General features: G+C 33.4%; 3 protein-coding genes across 7 annotated transcripts; 1 reads left to right on the plus strand and 2 right to left on the minus strand.

Annotated features, from left to right (window-relative positions):
- Positions 1-567: 567 nt before the first annotated feature.
- LOC133831507 (uncharacterized) lies at positions 568-10,160 on the plus strand. 4 transcript variants are annotated; one of them, XM_062261843.1, is made up of 9 exons: positions 568-815; positions 1,589-1,642; positions 1,729-1,797; positions 1,877-2,199; positions 2,673-2,843; positions 4,609-4,818; positions 5,660-5,749; positions 6,245-7,224; positions 10,037-10,160. In XM_062261843.1, the coding sequence occupies exons 2-8, from the start codon at positions 1,606-1,608 to the stop codon at positions 7,220-7,222; spliced, it is 1,878 nt and encodes a 625-aa protein (XP_062117827.1). In that variant the 5' UTR covers positions 568-815; positions 1,589-1,605; the 3' UTR covers positions 7,223-7,224; positions 10,037-10,160. The 4 variants fall into 4 exon arrangements, with proteins under 4 accessions (XP_062117827.1, XP_062117826.1, XP_062117828.1 ...); XM_062261842.1 differs by lacking the exon at positions 10,037-10,160 and having other exon boundaries at positions 6,245-7,757; XM_062261844.1 differs by lacking the exon at positions 10,037-10,160 and having other exon boundaries at positions 2,676-2,843; positions 6,245-7,757.
- Positions 8,011-10,201, minus strand: LOC133831509 (uncharacterized). Its single transcript, XM_062261846.1, has 5 exons — positions 10,067-10,201; positions 9,224-9,266; positions 9,051-9,142; positions 8,853-8,953; positions 8,011-8,255 (listed from the first exon to the last, which is right to left on the minus strand). The coding sequence occupies exons 1-5, from the start codon at positions 10,139-10,141 to the stop codon at positions 8,252-8,254; spliced, it is 315 nt and encodes a 104-aa protein (XP_062117830.1). The 5' UTR covers positions 10,142-10,201; the 3' UTR covers positions 8,011-8,251.
- A 769-nt stretch (positions 10,202-10,970) lies between these two features.
- Positions 10,971-15,449, minus strand: LOC133831510 (glycerol-3-phosphate dehydrogenase [NAD(+)] GPDHC1, cytosolic). Of its 2 annotated transcripts, none has more exons than XM_062261848.1 (6): positions 15,211-15,449; positions 14,093-14,791; positions 13,396-13,617; positions 13,054-13,301; positions 12,118-12,257; positions 10,971-11,292 (listed from the first exon to the last, which is right to left on the minus strand). In XM_062261848.1, the coding sequence occupies exons 2-6, from the start codon at positions 14,748-14,750 to the stop codon at positions 11,169-11,171; spliced, it is 1,392 nt and encodes a 463-aa protein (XP_062117832.1). In that variant the 5' UTR covers positions 14,751-14,791; positions 15,211-15,449; the 3' UTR covers positions 10,971-11,168. The 2 variants fall into 2 exon arrangements, with proteins under 2 accessions (XP_062117832.1, XP_062117831.1); XM_062261847.1 differs by having other exon boundaries at positions 14,093-14,806.
- Between the last annotated feature and the right edge of the window lie 2,278 nt (positions 15,450-17,727).

Consider the following 17,727-nt stretch of genomic DNA (forward strand, 5'->3'; position numbering starts at 1 on the left):
TACAGGTGCGCCATTGCCGAAAGTATTTCTACCACTATTTCGAGTTGGAAATCCATGTTGTGGAAAGAGAATCATTCATTGCTATGTAAAAAAAAAAAAAACATGCAACTCCCCAAGCCTACCATTTTTCAACAAGGCAAGAAAAAGAACAAGGCCAATCAACAACACCGGGCTCCGAGTCAACAGTATTTCCCGGCTGAAAAATGCACTTTTTTCGTCAATAAATATAAATAATAATAAAAAAAGTCGTCCAAAAAGGTAAAACCCAGCGATCAGTGATGGACCCCACCACACCAGAATTTTGCCCATTTTATTTTACCCACTGTCCCAAATTATACGGCTACAGGCTTACCACAAATGGACGTGAATAAATTATCCCACCGCTCACGCCCACCTGACGCGGCGCGTGCTCACCAATTCACCGAGAAAATTGCCACTCGCTCGGACCCACCACGGCTTTGTCTCTCCTCCACGTCACTTTTCAAATGACGATTCTACCCTCACTCGGATTAGCTATTTACTATTTTAACCGGTTAGAGGGACAGATTATATATTAAGCTGGTCGGTTTCTCCGCACGCGCCTTCGTCGCTATCAGTCGCAGGCTTTTCCCTGTCACTACCGGAGTGAGATGCCTCAGCCTCACTGGGTGCTCTCTCTCTCTCTCTCTAACATTTTTCTTTTCTCTCTCTTAAAGTTGCAGTGCTCGAAACCCTAGACAGACACTGGGGATTGCAATCAGTCGGAGGCGAGTTTTCTCACTCCTCTTTTCCTCTCTCGTTGCCACTGCCATTGAAGAGTGTCGTGCCTTGTAAAGGTACTGGTCTGTCTTTCTGTGCTGTTTGGTGTCCAGGAAAATCAGATTCTCCCATTTTCTCTCGCGTTCGTGGCTACATTATTATGACTACTGCATTTACGTTTTACTTGTCTGGTTCTTGAATTCGTACACTGGATTGTAATTTTATTCTTGTACTCATCCTGTTTTATGAACTTTTTTTTTTCTTAGTAATCCTGTTCTTTTCGAGCTATATTTTTCATGGCGCTGCCGTACTGAACATCAATATTCTTTCATGGAAGCTGGGTTTTATATAATCTGTACACATATATATAACTTTTGGGTTCTATTTCATTGTAAAAGCGTTATTTTGATAGGAGGCATTGTTTATGTTTTTAGGGATTGTAATTTTTGGATTCTGGCATCACTTTTTTGAGTACCTTATTGATGGTACTAGTCTCATTTAATAATAATAATTTCCTGATTGTTATTGATTGAGAACTGTATTTTTTTTTTGCCCATTTAAGTCCAAATTTGTACTGTGATATGAGGATGTTGACTCTCCATTGTTTGAACTGTTTACTGTGCGTTGTGTTCATCTACCCTTATAACATGCTTTCTTTTGTCCAGTTTTACGGACTGTGAACTGGGTATAGGCTTATTTGGACTCGATTAACGTAGCTTTGTGGAACTGGTTGATTTTAATATCTCTTGAAACGTTTCCTTAAATGAAGTGAAATGTCGTTTTCAGTATACATCTCTGCTATGTTGTTTATCCAGTTGTAGTTATGGTATTGTCATATTTGCATTTCCAGGTCAACTTCTTTATTTCATGGATTGGGATTTATGGAATTGGTCACATGATCAAGGTTTCTGCCACTTCTTATTTTACTTCCTTTTTTTTTTTGACAATTGAACATATCATTCCAGACTTAATTGTGTACTTTCCTTTCAGTTACAGTTGAGCATAATGCTGGTAAGCAATCTGAATGGCAGTGTGACTTCTATTTTGGTTACGGACCTGGTATGTTTAAACTGTTTTTCTATTGGTTTCATTTTACACATTTTTTGTATAGCTCAGTAGTTACACTTGGGATTTGTAGATATAATTGAAGAAAGTGCTTTGGATGAGAAATCTTGCATTCAAGTGTTAAGGATACTGATAAGAAAGGCAGAAGCCGAACTTGATGAACTTGAGAATGATCTGGTGTCTCTTCAAACTGAATTAGCTTTTGCTGAACACGAAGAATGGCCTGAAATTTGTTGCAATTCTTTGAGCGATAAGATAGGTTGTCTTGATATAGCAATAAAGAGTTTGAAGAGCAAGTCTGAGAATGACATTGAGGTTCAGTTATCACTGCATAGAGAACCTGCAGAGAAGATACAAGATCTTATAAGAAAGTACTTGCAAGAGAAGGATAAACAGGTTTGACTCGTAATACTTTGCAAGAGATAGATACATCATAAGATAGCTAGTGATTCTGCTGTTCTACTGTTTGTGTTTTTTTTGTTCCTCTGTTCTATTCTTTCTATGATGACATGATGTTTTAAATCTTATGACGATTTGGTGTACTTTCTACTGTCATTTGAATTTTGTTGACTTGCTGTATAGGTTGTGGTTTTATATTTCTAATACATAAGTATGTTTCTGGTCCCCATGATGATATGAAGGGAAATGGATCATCTATGGAGTTATTGGTGATTATTCTTATTTATTTGGTTTTATGAACCATCCATATGTTTTTGTGGGCTGTTGTTTGTTTGTTTTGTTCTTACAAAGCAATATTCATACTTTTTTTTAAAGGCAATATATGTTTGTTATTATTACCATTTTATTACTTTTCCTATGTTTTTGAATCTTCTCAATCTGTCAATACCTGATGTTTTTTCCTCCATAAGAAGCAGCCTCAGCAAGTCATTGTCTTGGACCCAAAACCAGATGGATCAGCATCAGATATCATTGTAAAGGAAGAGTTTGGAGAAATTGACACTCCAACAGAAAAATGCAATCAGACAAATCCTTCTTCAAACCTTCAAGAGAAGAAAACAAATTCTCCTAAAAAACTAAAGGTACATGATCTCTATTCCATCACTCTTTAAGTTATACTAGTAAATGATTGTTTTGAGTGGGGAAGGATAATCTTGCTCTGAACACCTGGTTTGGGTGAGATAGCTTTATTTATATGTCACAACGAATCATGAATTCAGATATCATTTATCTAAAAAATTATTGCTGTTGGTTTCTTGACAAGTAACAATAACATATAGTGCAACCATGAAAAACACTAATCTCTTATTTTTCCTTATTTTGCATATGCATCAAGATGCAGATCTGATGCCTTGACATTTAGTCTGTAATTGCATAACTACTACATATTAATTTGATGCAGTATCTAGATTTATAGTTTGATATAGAAGGATTGGCCATATCATGGCATAAGCAGGATCTTTGGGGAATCAAATAGTGGGTCTATTGCTTTCTCTAATCCTACTCCAGGGAGCTCCAGCTCACACTGTAAGATGTTTTAGAAAGCTTTACTAATTTGAGCCAATAAAGGCAACAAGAGAGAACCCCACTTAAACGCAACTCCAAGTAGGCAAAAAAGACATTCAAACTAGGATTCTTGAAAGTTTTATAAGAACTGTAATCTACAAAACATCTCTAACAAGATAACCACAAATTAGAACTTAATATAAATACAAAGGCATCTATGGCAGTCTATCGAACCATTTTAGACTAATTTTAAGCTTGTCTACTCTATTACGTTGTGTTTACTTGATAACTTATTCATCACAGATGTACACGCTCCTATAAGATGTATTATGTATACACACACAAGCACATAAATATCTACCAAAGAATTGGATGCTCACAATAACTATTTAACTAAAGATCCAAGTATTTCAACTTATTCTACACATTTGTTATTCTGGAACTTCTTGAAGATTTTTATACCCAGCATAATGAAGGAACCTAAGAAGGGTAGCTCAAATGGGTCTAGTATGCGGCTAGCTCTCATATTTACGAAGTTTGGGTACCTCCTGGGCATCTACATAGCAATTGTTATAGTTTCCTGGTCCTAAAGGTTAGGCGGGGATCTTTGTTTCAAAACAAAGATATTTGAGTAGGAACTCTAGTTGTTATATTTCAACAGGATATTAACAAAGCTATTTTGTGGCTAGCAATTATTTCAAAAGACATTGCTGGATGGCAATGTTTCTACAATACATTTTAGTTTTGGTTCAATCTATTCTTTAATTACTTGGCTTGCGTGTGTCGTGATGCATGTCTTGATTATTGCAAGTCAACTCTAACACCACCTCCATTGAAGGACCATTCTGAAGGTTGAGTGAATGTTAGACGCTTATGATGTGTTGGAATTTGATTTAGATAGTTCTAAAATGATATTAAAATAGAATGTTACTGTATTGTTTCTCAAGTGCATATATGGGTGGAGATTTATATATACATATTTATGCACTACAAGTTTGTAGTGTACATAAACCAAACCTTGAATGGAACAGCCCTAGACTATTTCTGTTTTGTTACATACTATCTTCATAAATCTTTCTTGAGGCCAATTTATCAAGTACTATGTTACTTGAGGTTACCTGAAGTGGTTGAGTGAGTGACTATGTGTAAGTGTTCTGTGGGGTGAGTCCCTATAATTTATTGTGCTTGCATATCCCCAAAGAAATGCATTGGACAAACAATAATGATCAAAATTGGATTTTAGGGTTATCATTTGTCAAATATATTGCGGATGGTATTGTTGTGAATATTTTAACAAGCTTAATCACTAGCCTTTGCTTACTCCTGTTTACTAATGAACAGCTTGCAAATGCCAACTCCACATATCTTGGCCCAGAGTGTTTGAGACTTGCAGTTGGCTCCTGTAGTGAGGGAAAAAATTTGGATTCAGATGGCACCAACAGGTGTTGGGAGGCCATTGAACAAGAGCTTAACTGCAAGAATAAGAATATCATACATAATGCATCTTTGAAGCATGAAGAGAAGATGAGCTGTAGCATAGATGAAGCTAAGGTAGCTACTTTCCTCACTTAATACTTTTTTTTTGACAAGTGTTCACTAATACATTTTGAGTGCATGATTATTCAAATGACACTAGAAAGCTTGAAAAGTTTTCCTTGTTTGTATGTTGAACCTTTAGAGATGGTCTTTTGTATGCTGTGCTGTGGGCATGAACTTGAGCTTTTCTAGGAGGCGTCTGTAGTTCATTTTCATATAATGCATTAATCATATTAGTATTGTGGTCAACTTACCTTGATTGTTTGCATGGATATGTCTTCACATTAGTTAGTCAAGCAAATTTGTCTTTCTGGTAATTGTGCTTACTCTCAGAATGAAATGTTTGGCAGACATTTCTACTGCTCAAGTATTATCTAAGCATGCAATTAGATGATTTAGAAATCATAAAAAACTGAGACTAGAAAGGATGTGTGTTTGTACTTGAGAATGTATTTTAATCATAACTGAAGGCTGTTGGACTTGGAACAAACCTATCTCCTACCAAGGATTAGATGCTTGGACCTTTCTATAATATTTAACTATACCAGCAGTCAGCACTTAATCTATACATTGGAAAATATAACTATTATTATCTTGCCGAACTGTACACATAAAGGATTGTTATTAGGTATACTTCAAGATCTTAGAACTTGAATATAGTATGTTGTAACTGCAAACTAGGGTTCTGATTTTTATTTACCTTTAGAGAGGCCATTGGAGCAATTAGGATTTTTTTTGGTCTATTACAATGATCATCCTGTAAAAATTGTTGTGAAAATTTCAATCTCAGATTCTCTTCTTAAATTGTCAACTTGATGCTTCAGTGTACTGAAAAGTTTGTTTATCTGCTTTGAAGGTTAATGAAAATATGGAAGCAAGGAAGCAAAGTTCTAGCGCTGCAAAAGATTTACAGTCTGAAGGAAATCAAGCCTATAAACAGACCAATGTAAGATGGAGCAAACATATAATATTAAATATTTATTATATTCAAATGGGACAAATTTTAAATTTAGCCTAAATATATTTAGTTTATAAAAACAAAAAATTAAGGTGGGGTGGGATGGCTGCCCACTCTTGACTATGAGTGGCTCTGCCCCTGATTCTATTTAGTTTATTTCAGCCTATCTCTTTATTGGTTCCTCTTGACGAGTCTTGCAATCTTTATGAGGTAGAGAATCTAACATACTATTAGGTAGATTCCATTTGGAATCAAAGTCCAGACCTTTTGAGAGCAAACTATGAATCAGAATGACACATCCTTGTTGGTAGCCTATTTCTATTTCTACTAGTACATACTTGTGGTTGAAACTATTTGCATTGTAACCCAAAGTTGCTGCAGCAGGCACACTGTACATGCAACTTGTTGGATCATTCTATAGCCACAAGTTGAGTCAAACTAGTTTTAGTCAGCCTCTAACCCTGTTTTTCTTTCAACTAGCAGCTTTCAAATGCTATCGTAAAGTATACAAGCCCAGATGCTTTAATAAGATCAGCTGCTGTCAGAATGAGAAGTATTCCTGCTGAATTCAACTCAAGCACTTCAAGAACATTAAAAAGTGACGACTGTGCTATGGAGGAAAAAGTAACTGAGCTTTGTACAAAAATTGCTCAAAACGAAAGGATAAATTTTCCACTCAGCAAGGATACTTCTTCAAATTCGCAGCCAAGGATGGTAGTGAATGGAAGAGACAATGTACAACTTGTGACCAAAACTGAGGCGTTTGCCATGACTTTAAATAACTCTACAGTGAAAAAATCAATCATGACCAAGCTGAACAATGTAGGAGAACCAGACGTCGAAAAATCTCAGAAGGCTGCTGTTGTCTTTGACAACTCCCAGTTAGACTCAAGTAAACAACAGCAAAGTCAATTGGCAAAGAGGAAATTTCAATCAAATTCACAAAGCATCAGAGAAACTACGTCTACATTCTGTTCCACAACGGAAAGCAATTCGAATGGATCTTTGGGTTCATCACTTAAAAGACTAAATTCTGTGCTTGATGAGGACGATGTTAGTTTAGTGCAGCTAATGGGTGGTAAGCAGTTAAAGAAGATGGGTCAGCGTGACTTTTGTGCCGAAGACCATAACACCTCTGTTGCTATCGTATTACCAATTTCACAGCCACAACAGAGTAAAAGGACTTCAAATGTGCCACGTAATTCAGAAAAGAAAGACTCGACTGTGAATTCCAACTTCTCAGATTCACAAAGGCCTTCTGCAACTGACAGTGGTTCTGTTGACAATGATCCCGATGCAACCTTGACTCAGTTGTTATCTGGCAGTCGTAGGCTGGAGGATTTGAAACTACAGGAACTGAAGGCCGTCGCTAGATCATTAAAACTTACTAAAACTAGTAAGCTTAAGAAATCAGAGCTGATTGAGGTTATAGCTGCTAAACGAGCAGAGTGTCGATCTTGAAGGTAGTTGTGCAGCTGTGCTTTTTTTTCATCTCAATATTTTGGGTTGTGTTAATCTCCTTGACCATATCTCATGTCCCAGGGCGCTCTTTTAACTTTTATCACTGTCCATAGCATCACATTCCTTTTTACCTCCCACAGAATCTGAGAGAGGAATATGAAAAAGAAACAAGTATAGAAAAGAAGCTTTTAGGTTTAGTCTTAGTTTTACATGAAATGCTTTATATGGTAGGGGCATATTGCAGTGATGACAGAACCACACAAAGCTATTAAATTTTTTGAGCAATTGTGGCCACTTCTACTGGCATAGAAAGTTAGAATTGCTTTTAGCCTTTTGTAAATAGAACCTGGTGGGTTTTGAATCCAATATTAATACATAGGATTTGGTAAATTTACTCAGATCTGATCTATAGATGCATTGACTTGACCTTGTGAATATAGAAAATTGTAAACCCATATTACATTTTCATCTTGTACTTGCTTCTGTTCATTCCCCGTAGATCATCTATTTTATCTTTTATATTTATTTATTTCAAGTACAAGTTGGAGGGAGAGGGAGAAGGAGACTTTTTTTTTCTTTCTATTATATATATTTTGTAGAAAAAAAAATCTATTTTACAACAACCATTGTTAATGTTGTTACAATATAAATAGTCTGTATACCTTCTGGGAAACAAACTAAAACTACCTGGTAATAAAAAAAAAAAAAAAGTCGCATATGGTATTTGGTTAATTTGTAGTCAGTTTTTATCAAGCTTCATAAACACTTTTCCTAATAATGAATTCACATATAAAAAATAATTGATTATAACCTTTTTCTTTTTGTGAGTGGAATGCAACCTCCAAAATTCGGTGAAACTGTGCAAAATATATGTTAAAATCACAATGGTTGCTGAAGTGATGAAAATGATAGTGAAAAAATAACAAGGGCATCAACTCTATCATTCATAATAATTGAGTGCGCCAAAGTTGGTTCAACCATCAAGTATTTCCAGCCAAAATCTCAAACAATTTCCTCCACCATGGCACGTCACCTGAGGCAAAAATAATTGATTGCATGTAAAACATCAAGTTAGCAGTCATCAGTTTTGTACTAAAATTACCCCATAACTCAATAAAAAAATAAAAGATCACTTCTCAGTTGAGACCAGTAAATAAGTCGAACTTCAACTAGATACTACTGTACTAGTCAAATTTGGGTAGAATTTCTAAGCTAAAAAATACTGGTAAAAGAAAAACACTTATAGCCCCAAGAGATGCTACTCGGTAGACATTCTTACCCAAGGAAATGTCACAAAATGAACTGGGAAATCTACACCTAATTACCGCTTCAAGAAATCAATATTCTATGTTTGATAAAAAGATGCTTTTTCTCTCAACTACTTTACAAGAAACGTTACCTTAAATCATTAAATATGAAACAAAGAATAATATGTTGCACCAGTTTTTTTTTTCTTTTCATGATTAAATACTTTTATCAAGCTAAACACGTTATACAATATTTCATAAATCATTGGGACCCTATAAGTCTTATCATTTCAGAAAAATTTGACAAACTGCATAATTTGGTCAAGACGTTTACAAGGTTTATCAAAATATCATCAACATTAACAATCATCACTACAACTCACTTGGCTTGTTCCAATTTATGATGGTCAGCATCCTCAACCGCCCAAACAAGATGTTGAATGCGATATTGTAGCTTAGCATTTTCAACAGTAAGTTTCTGAGCCTGGAAAACGACAACAATAATTTCTTACATTCCAATTCTCAATTAAAAATGAAACAAGCAAAGAACAAAAAGGAAACATACAAACTTTTCACTACACCTTTTCGCGCTCTGAAACTAACTCTGCGTTTGCACCTTCAAGCTTAGACTGAAGTTCACTAATCACCTTTAAAAGCTCCTCATTTCCAGCATCTGAATCAGTTTGCACACAATAAGTAAAAACTTACTTCTTAACCTATTATACAGAAAATAATGATGTCCTTAAGACCTTACCTTTCTTAGTAGCTAGGGCAGCTTCGAGTCTTGACAACCGTTCCTTTGATTATACAACATACCACAATCAACAATGACTCAAGGAACGAGGAGTTAGCCAACCAAAATAACAATTTGAATTTGGTAAAATAGGCTCAATATAAAGTGAGTCATGGTCACACTATAAATTTAGTCCCTTCAAGAGCCTTAAATAAATAGATTTTCTGGCCAATTATCAGATGAAGAAAAATCCTAACTTTTTTCTAAAAACTCATTTTGCAAATACAGATTTTGAAAAGCCATTTTACAAAGAAGTGTTTCTCTTTTGGGTTATTTGCAAAAGCCCTATCCTTTTGACATATCAGATCAGATGAGAAGTATTCCTCTTACTAATTTTTATCAATATGTTTGGTCTTTGGAAATGTGAAATAAGATTAAATTTTCAATAAAGTCAAGACAATGGCATAATTATGGTATTTAACTAAAATTATCACAGTACTTTAACCATTGTAGAAAAAAAATAATGAGCTTCTATAAAAAAAATCAATGTTTTTTTTTTCTTCAGTCAAAAGTGAGCCACATATGGTGTATAGCAGAATTCATATTTTATACAAAGACAATAAAATCCCAGATAAAACATCAAAGAAAGATAAGAACAATTAATCCATTGACTCAAAAACAAATTATATGGCATCCATTATTGGGGGCTGAAACTATACCCAAAATTCCCAAACACGAAATCAACAAATGCAGAATTATATATATATATATGTATATGTGTGTGTGTGATACAACATCGAATAATTTGTTAATGAATTAAACTGAATAATTTAGGAAAAAGAAGGGGACAGAAGAAAACTGAACCTCGGCTTCGGAGGCTCTATGAAAGAAGGGCTTCAAGGTATCTCCGAGGCCAGTTTGTTTCTCAGAATCCGCCATTGTTGTTAGCTGCTTCTGGTGCCCTAACCACTGACTCTGTAAGCTTCCTGCGTTCTTGGATTTGGAGGAAAGGACTTGTTTTGATTCTTCAATTGAAAAGAGGCTTTGGCAAGGTAAGGTCTTTCGCTACCAAACACGTCTTTTGTCGTTTACGCTTTGATGTCGTTTAAGACGAACGACATGTTATGTTCTGACTAACGCTTGTCGTTTTGGAAATATCTCAATTTTAAAAGGTAACTAGAAAAATAATCGAAAATATTTTATCATTTGTATTCAATTCCCTAAAGCCCTTTATTTTTTTTTTTTAAATAATCAGATTTAAAATGGGATTGATATTGCATCAAAACAATGGTTTTCAACTTTTCAATTGTTTAAAAAAAAAAAAAAAAATTCAATCAATTTACATCATAATTAGTCAAATCTTTGCTGTGAAAAGTTCACAACAGGACTACATTTCTTGAACTCATTTGGTCCCAACCCCAGAATTGGTTTCAAACATTATTATCTATTTATCAAGGGTTTCAATTATGTGTTTTTTCAAATTAACTGTTTGACCCTGTTTTAAAAAATATATTTTTAGACTTTATATTTTCTAAAATGATTGAAATAGACTCTTAAACTTAATTTTGATTAAGAAAAAATTGAATATCACAATACGATTTTTAATCAGAATAATTTTTTTTTATTCTTAATTGTTAGTTTAGTAAATTATTTATGATTTCAGTTAATAAAACTTTTCTCAAATTTTTTTTTATCAAAATCGAGATTAAAGTTCTATATTAATAATTTTATAAAATATAAGATCCAAAAAGTAATTTGTCAAAATATAAGATCCAAAAAATTAAGTTGTGTTCATTTCAATTGAAGATCAATCTCATCAACTTATATTTCAAATTATTGGAAGTACACACTACACACTACACTCGAGGAAACCAGTACATTTCTCTTCAATCATTTAATTTTAGTATACTTCTATAGATATATAAATAAATATACTACTCAAAATATAGCTCTGCCATGAAACTACTCAAGGCTGTCCAAGAAGTGATGGCCTGTAGAAGACATGGCTTTGTGCAATCTCAATTCTTTCCCTCGGATCGTTCAAGGTTTCATCTCTTAAGGCTTGAAGAATGGCCTCCGGTGACTGTTCCCTGGAAATTGAAAAAATTGGAAACCAGCAAAATATTATTGAACATATAAGACCATCACAAACTTAAGACTTGTGATCACAACCAAAAGGAGCCAAACAACTTTGGAGGCTATTAATCATTACTTTGTCTATCTAATAACAAGACAACATATTAGGTAAGAAGATCTTCGAAGTGTTTGGCTACTTAACTAAAAAAATTGTTTTTTTGTTTTTAAAATTTGGAAATTGTTTTTTGAAAACAAGTAGGGATGTTTGGTACCAATTTAAAAACAAAGTTACAAAATACAGAAAATTTTGAGAACAACATAAGGTTGTTTTTTTAGTTGTTCTCAAATTTTTTCTCACATAATATTTTTAATTATTATTATTTCAAATCACTTTCCCTCTCATTAATTTATTTCTCCTCATTTTCTCTAACATCACTTCCAATATCCTCATTTTTCTATAACGCAATTTTATCTTTTAGTTTTTTTATATCAATTTCTCTTTTCTTAATTTTTATTCCTTAAAATTTCTCTTCTTCCATTCTCTCTTTTTATTTTTCATCACTTTTATTTCACATTACTTTTATATAATTATTTATTACAAATTTTTTAAAAAAATTTCTCTTTATAAATATATTTATTTAAGATTTTTTTTAAAAATAAAACCAAAAAATTATTTTTAAAAAACATTAACCAAAACACTATTGTTTTTGTTTTCTGTTCTAGTTTACAAAAAAACAGAAAACAGTACTAAAAAGACCATTGGTTTGTGATTGTCATCCAAAAGAAGCAAATGAAAGTATTGATAAGTAAAGTCAAGTTCATAGCTTGTAGAAAATTACCCTGTAATCAAAATTTTGTAAAGCATCTTCAAAATGGGGCAGAGCTCTACAGGAGCAACATGCTTCTTCTCTTCAGGATGCAAGACGTTCAGGCTCGACTGACTGAGAAGTTCGTAAAAAGCTCCCACTGCAGAGACGCCCTGGAAATAAAGAGACCGAGTTTGACATCAGTTTTCAAACAATACAAGTGAGAAGTGACCAAACTAAAAACAAAGACTATCCAGTTTCTGAAGGATCTGAGAAACTCATAGTTGACAAAATGGTATTAATACTTTGAATTAAGTAACAAGCAAAGTTTCGAGTCTAGTGCATTGCATTGTACTTTTAGAACTAAGGATGTAGGTCAAAAGGAATTTTAGCTATCTTAATTGATTATTTTTAATTATTGGATGTGGTTGTTTTGTTAATGTATTACTCTTGGGGTCTAACCAAAGAGTAGTCTTTGATTAAACCCCTAAACTTATAAACTAATTGTATTTCTAAAATTTGAATAAAGGGAAAACCAAAGGATGGAACTTTGGCTTGATTTCTTATATTTTAAATGATTTTCTTTTATTTTACTTTTAAGAAGTTACTTATATTTGTTGATTTTCTTTTATTTTACTTTTAAGAAGTTATTTTTATGACAAGTTCTACTGAAACTAAAAGAGACTTTTCTATCTCAAGATTTGATATTCTTCTTGCGGCAGTTTCTTTTGATTTTGGTTTAAAACAATAGTTGAACCTATTAAATTATTTGGGTATTAGTCATTTTGATATGAAAATTCTTTTGTCTAATTTCCAAAAGTATCTTTGCAAGCTCTTTGGCTAGACAATGAATTTTGTTGGCCAGAGGAAATCCCTCCCCCAATTTGTACGGCCTATATTATGCTGCATTCTTAATAAAATAAATTTATTTCCCACAAAAAAAAAAAAGATGTGAATCACAGTGAATACCTGAATCATTCCTTTTCCACTGATACTGTCACCCATATCTCGGCTCAATTCGCCTTTGGCAATCATTTGGCCATACCAAGCATTACGACCTTTCAATAATGTTACATAAGTATCGGCCAGCAAAGGCCCTGCAAGTTTCTCTGGTTCTTCCGCCAACAAATGAGTAATAAAAATCATCTCTGATGTACAATGGGCAAAATATACCGATTTGCTGGTAGCACTCTCCTTTGTGAGGGCTGCTACCATTCCTGAGATCAAAGAAACAAGAGAGAAACAAAAGTTAATGCTTGTGACTTTCACAACTGAGTTCAATACATCACTATAGGAAACACTGACTTTTACCTGCTCCAATGGCATAGACATTTTTCAAGCCACCCATCACCTCATGTGTGACAAGATCACTGTTGTCCCAAACAATAAAATGAGGTTGCCTAAGGAATTTCGCCAGAGGTTTTCTCCACTTTTCAGATCCACATATTCGAGCATTAGCATATTCTTTGTTGTAGATTTCTGATGCAATGTTTGGTCCTCCTAGATATAGTATGTTCTCTATAGGTACTCCAGCTGCCATTCAGAAGTCTAACGCTTAGTAAACGAGGGGAAATGGTTTCTGAAGTGGAATTGCGAACGGAATAGCTAAAGGGAAAGAGCTAGACAACCGCGAATCAACAACTAAATTTCATAAGCATCGACTTTAGACACAAGAAACTTTTGAAATATAGCAGACTTTGAATTCTATATGGTTTAATAACATCACATTAACAAATTTCTCAGTAATGTCATAGCAAAAACTCGGACCAAATATATCATACTTACATGTTAGCCCTTGGGATTTTCTAGATTTCTCTCAAGTGTGTCATAGATATATAAAACACCAATGACTATGCAATGCAAATTTCTACATTGTTAAATAACACCACATTAGCATCTTCCATCTATTGTGTTAGTCCTATCAAAACCCTGAAGTTCATATCTATGTCCATAATAAGAAAGAGAATAATGAGCTTTAAACTATAATAAGAAAGAACAAAGCTCTTACTTGCCCGTTTAATCATTTGCGTGGGAGTTATTAGATGCGGAACAGGTTCTACTTTAGCCTCAATCCCTTTTGCCAAAGAGATAATGATAGGAACTGTAATCCTCTCCTTCCAATACTTACTGATCTCTTCAAACACTTCCTTTGTCTCAGTTGAAGGCAATCCATTCACCACAATGTCAGCATCCCAAACAGCCTCCTGCAAGTTTGTCACAACCTTCAAAGGACAAAGTGGCGTTTCGATCATGTTCAAGCAAAATCCATCTTTCAAAATCTCATCTGCATAAAGCGTCCGATCCCCAAGCCTTGCCTCGACGTATTTTAGGTAAGCACAGCGACGGATCAACCTCCTAAGAACATCCTCCCTCGAGTTGATCACTTCGAAAAGGTGTTCAGCTGTTGCTCTATCGACAGCTCTCCCTGCCCTTCTCCATATCCTAATCTGAACCTTTTCCCGGAAATGGCCATAGCTATCTTGCATCAAAGCAGCAAAAACACTCCCCCAAGCCCCGGCCCCTACGCCAACAATCCTTATGGGATCACCATCAGCCTTGTTTAAAGTGGTTCTGAGTTCATCAAGTTTCTCTTCCAAACTACTATTGTTCTGTACAGACCCATTTGAGTACACATAACTTTTCCTTGTCTCAACACTTCCCACCATCTTTATCAACCAAAATCAAGATCAACGGTCAAAAATGAAACCTGAAGAAACAAACCCTGAATTGCACCAACGAATATAAGTTTTTGGAGTGGAGCAAATTCTGAGAACAACCCACTTCTAACATTTATATGCGGATACACCAAAACAAATAAAAATCAAAACTTTAGAGTAAAATCTTATTGGTAGATTTCTTTACCAAATTTAAAGCTAACCCATGTCTATTCCCACTAGGGTTTTCTAGACTCACAAATTGAACAAGTCTTCTTTGCTAGAACGTCCTAAGAGGGGTCATAAAATTTAACTACAAACTTCAAGTTTTCTACTTTGGTTTCTCCGTCAAAGGTTGTTCATCTACTCAACAAGTACAGCTACAAACTTCAGTGAACTAATAAAAAACAAACACTCAAATGTTTGAATTCAAAAATACAAACAAATAAGATACTAAATAAAATATACTAACCTCTTTCTTTTTCGTGTATGAAAACTACAAAGCCATTGGCTTTTAAACTTACAATCCAATTTCCTAACCACCAAAAGCTAAGTACAGCTTGTTAAAATTAAGAGCAAGCATTGTTATTTTGTGACCAAAACTTAAAGAGGCACCGAAAGTCATTTGAAGCTCAGCAAAAATAAATATTTTTATTTAGAAAAGAAAAGGAGCTAAGGAGAAGAAGAAGAATAGGTATTGATGGGTTACAGTTGAAATGAGTTGGGGTCTCCTATGCATTTAAAACTTTTGGATGATGCCAACTTCCCCAACGGTCATTAATGTTAGATCACTCTAGCTGCTTCTTTATCATACGTGGGCTTCTCCACCCCATTGTTCTATGCTCTTTCACAACTTAATTCTTTTCACAATCAAGTTTGTAGGACAATTCAGTACAGGTAGCGGTCTGTAGTATTATTGATTCGTGAACAATTTTCAGCCTCATTTCTTTTTTCTTTTCATCGCTGCTTATATTATAATTATTTAAAATATTTTATAAATTTTCAAAATATTTCGAATACTTTACGGTATCAAAAATTAGGTTCAAAGATGTTGCTTTAAAAGTAAATAAAAAAATTAGTCACGCGTGCAATAACATGTTTGAACTTAGTTTTCGGTACTATAAACTATTCGAAATTTTCTGAAAATTTGCAGATTGTTCTAAATAGCTATAATATACACAGTCAAACAAAAATCACACCGAAAATCATTGACGAATCAAGAACACTAAGAGACCTACCAATAGAGCTTAAAGTGAAAACTCTACCGTAGAATTATCCAAAAGTTTGTAAATTTAAAAAATAGTAGTAATTGAGTCATTTAATTAAATCCATGACAACACGAAAATTAGTAGTCTTGCCTCGTTTATGTCTTTTTTTTTTTTTTTTGAAAAGATGCCTCGTTTATGTCTAAACATTGTTTTCCTATTTTTTCAAGACATACTTTTTTCTAAGATTTAGTAAAGCTTCGTTACAATGCACATAATATATTACGTGTTACGGATCCTCCAATGGAAATAAGATAGGGATGGCCCATGCATGTTAATGATTGCATTGCAAAATTTATTGTTGCTATTTAATAATTGACAGTTCACTGAAACTTGTATTATGGTAACCTACCAACCCATCACTTGTTATGAGAAAGTGAACACACTTCTTTTACTCCATAAAATCGCTTTGATAGAAGAAAGAAGCTGAAGTATCATTACTAGTGTTATCCTATAATTTAATATTTTTTATGAAATATCACTATAGAATCATACATAATTATGTATTTTATGTGGTATTAACATCTTAATGTGGTCAAATAACATTACTTTTTAACCTATTAGGCTCAAAACTTAAGATAGATGTTTCTCAAAGTATCATATATATATAAGTAACATAATGGATTTTCATCCTAACCACAATATCTTTAGTTTGACTATATTATCTACACTTGTTCACAAAGTCGGTTCTAGATGTGGACGGATTAGGTCTATGCTTAAGGCCCTCAATCAAAATAGTCTCAAATTTAAAAAAAAAAATACTATATTTTTTATATACAAAAAGTCCTCAAATTTACGTACATAATTATTATAAAAATATTAAATTTTATAAAACCATGTTGTATGACTAATAAATACAAGCGGAAACGAGCAAAATAGCCCACAAAATAACAATTATTTAGATAAATGTACCAGTTTTAAAAAAAATCAACAAACGGCCCAATACAACAAATTAATATAGCAAAATTCAACATTTACCCTTACCATTTTTAACCTCTTTGGCTTTAGGTAAACCCTAATATTCACTTGGAGTTTGGTGCAAAATAATAACTTAGGTAATCAATAATATAAAAGAGTAATTTCTCTACAATTTAAAAAATGAAGACATTAGCTTCTTCATGCTATTATTTTTGGTCATTTATTATAATTTCTGTAAATACAACTACACGCAATAGTACGAGAACAATCTATTAAGTTTTTGTTCAAGTTCTGTGGAAATAATTTGGACTAACTCCTAAACCAAGTGATAAAAAAAATTAAGGTGAGAAAGAAAATGTACAAGGGCATATGATTTTTTTTTCCAATCTATAAGTTCGATGATATTAAATTAGAATTATTGGGGCTAGGCCTTACCCATGCGTCTATTATTATCAATTACTGTTCTTTCTGTCATATACTATATCAAGAAAAAATAGATGAAAATTTATAAAATAGTAAAATATCACCATAATATATTTAAAACAAATTACACTGATGATCATCACTATAACTAATTTTGATTTGAATAGTTTTAGGTAAATAATTTAAGTGTGTTGATAACTTGACATAAAACACATGTTTTTAGTGCAGTTACACGTGTCACAATTAGGCTTTTATTGGTAATTTATTAGGCCATGGCATTAATTGTATCACCAATTTTTTTCAATTGAAGTGAACAATATATTATAAATAAAGAAATGATATATATACGTATATTTATATATAAAAGACAAATGTATATAGTA

Source organism: Humulus lupulus, chromosome 4 (assembly GCF_963169125.1).
Source record: "Humulus lupulus chromosome 4, drHumLupu1.1, whole genome shotgun sequence".
Lineage (NCBI taxonomy): Eukaryota > Viridiplantae > Streptophyta > Magnoliopsida > Rosales > Cannabaceae > Humulus > Humulus lupulus.

What these genes read in the sequence shown, in the direction of transcription:
- LOC133831507 (XM_062261843.1), top strand. Translation starts at nt 1,606, where the DNA reads ATGGATTGGGATTTATGGAATTGGTCACATGATCAAG. An exon ending in GAATTGGTCACATGATCAAG is followed by an intron (nt 1,643 to 1,728) that starts GTTTCTGCCACT and finishes CTTTCCTTTCAG; the next exon opens with TTACAGTTGAGCATAATGCT. An exon ending in ATTCTCCTAAAAAACTAAAG is followed by an intron (nt 2,844 to 4,608) that starts GTACATGATCTC and finishes ACTAATGAACAG; the next exon opens with CTTGCAAATGCCAACTCCAC.
- LOC133831509 (XM_062261846.1), bottom strand. Translation starts at nt 10,141, where the DNA reads ATGGCGGATTCTGAGAAACAAACTGGCCTCGGAGATACCTTGAAGCCC. An exon ending in TGCCCTAGCTACTAAGAAAG is followed by an intron (nt 9,143 to 9,223) that starts GTAAGGTCTTAA and finishes AAACTGATTCAG; the next exon opens with ATGCTGGAAATGAGGAGCTT. An exon ending in TAGTTTCAGAGCGCGAAAAG is followed by an intron (nt 8,954 to 9,050) that starts GTGTAGTGAAAA and finishes GTCGTTTTCCAG; the next exon opens with GCTCAGAAACTTACTGTTGA.
- LOC133831510 (XM_062261848.1), bottom strand. Translation starts at nt 14,750, where the DNA reads ATGGTGGGAAGTGTTGAGACAAGGAAAAGTTATGTGTACTCAAATGGG. An exon ending in GCAAATGATTAAACGGGCAA is followed by an intron (nt 13,618 to 14,092) that starts GTAAGAGCTTTG and finishes TCTGAATGGCAG; the next exon opens with CTGGAGTACCTATAGAGAAC. An exon ending in TACAAAATTTTGATTACAGG is followed by an intron (nt 11,293 to 12,117) that starts GTAATTTTCTAC and finishes TTCAATTTCCAG; the next exon opens with GGAACAGTCACCGGAGGCCA.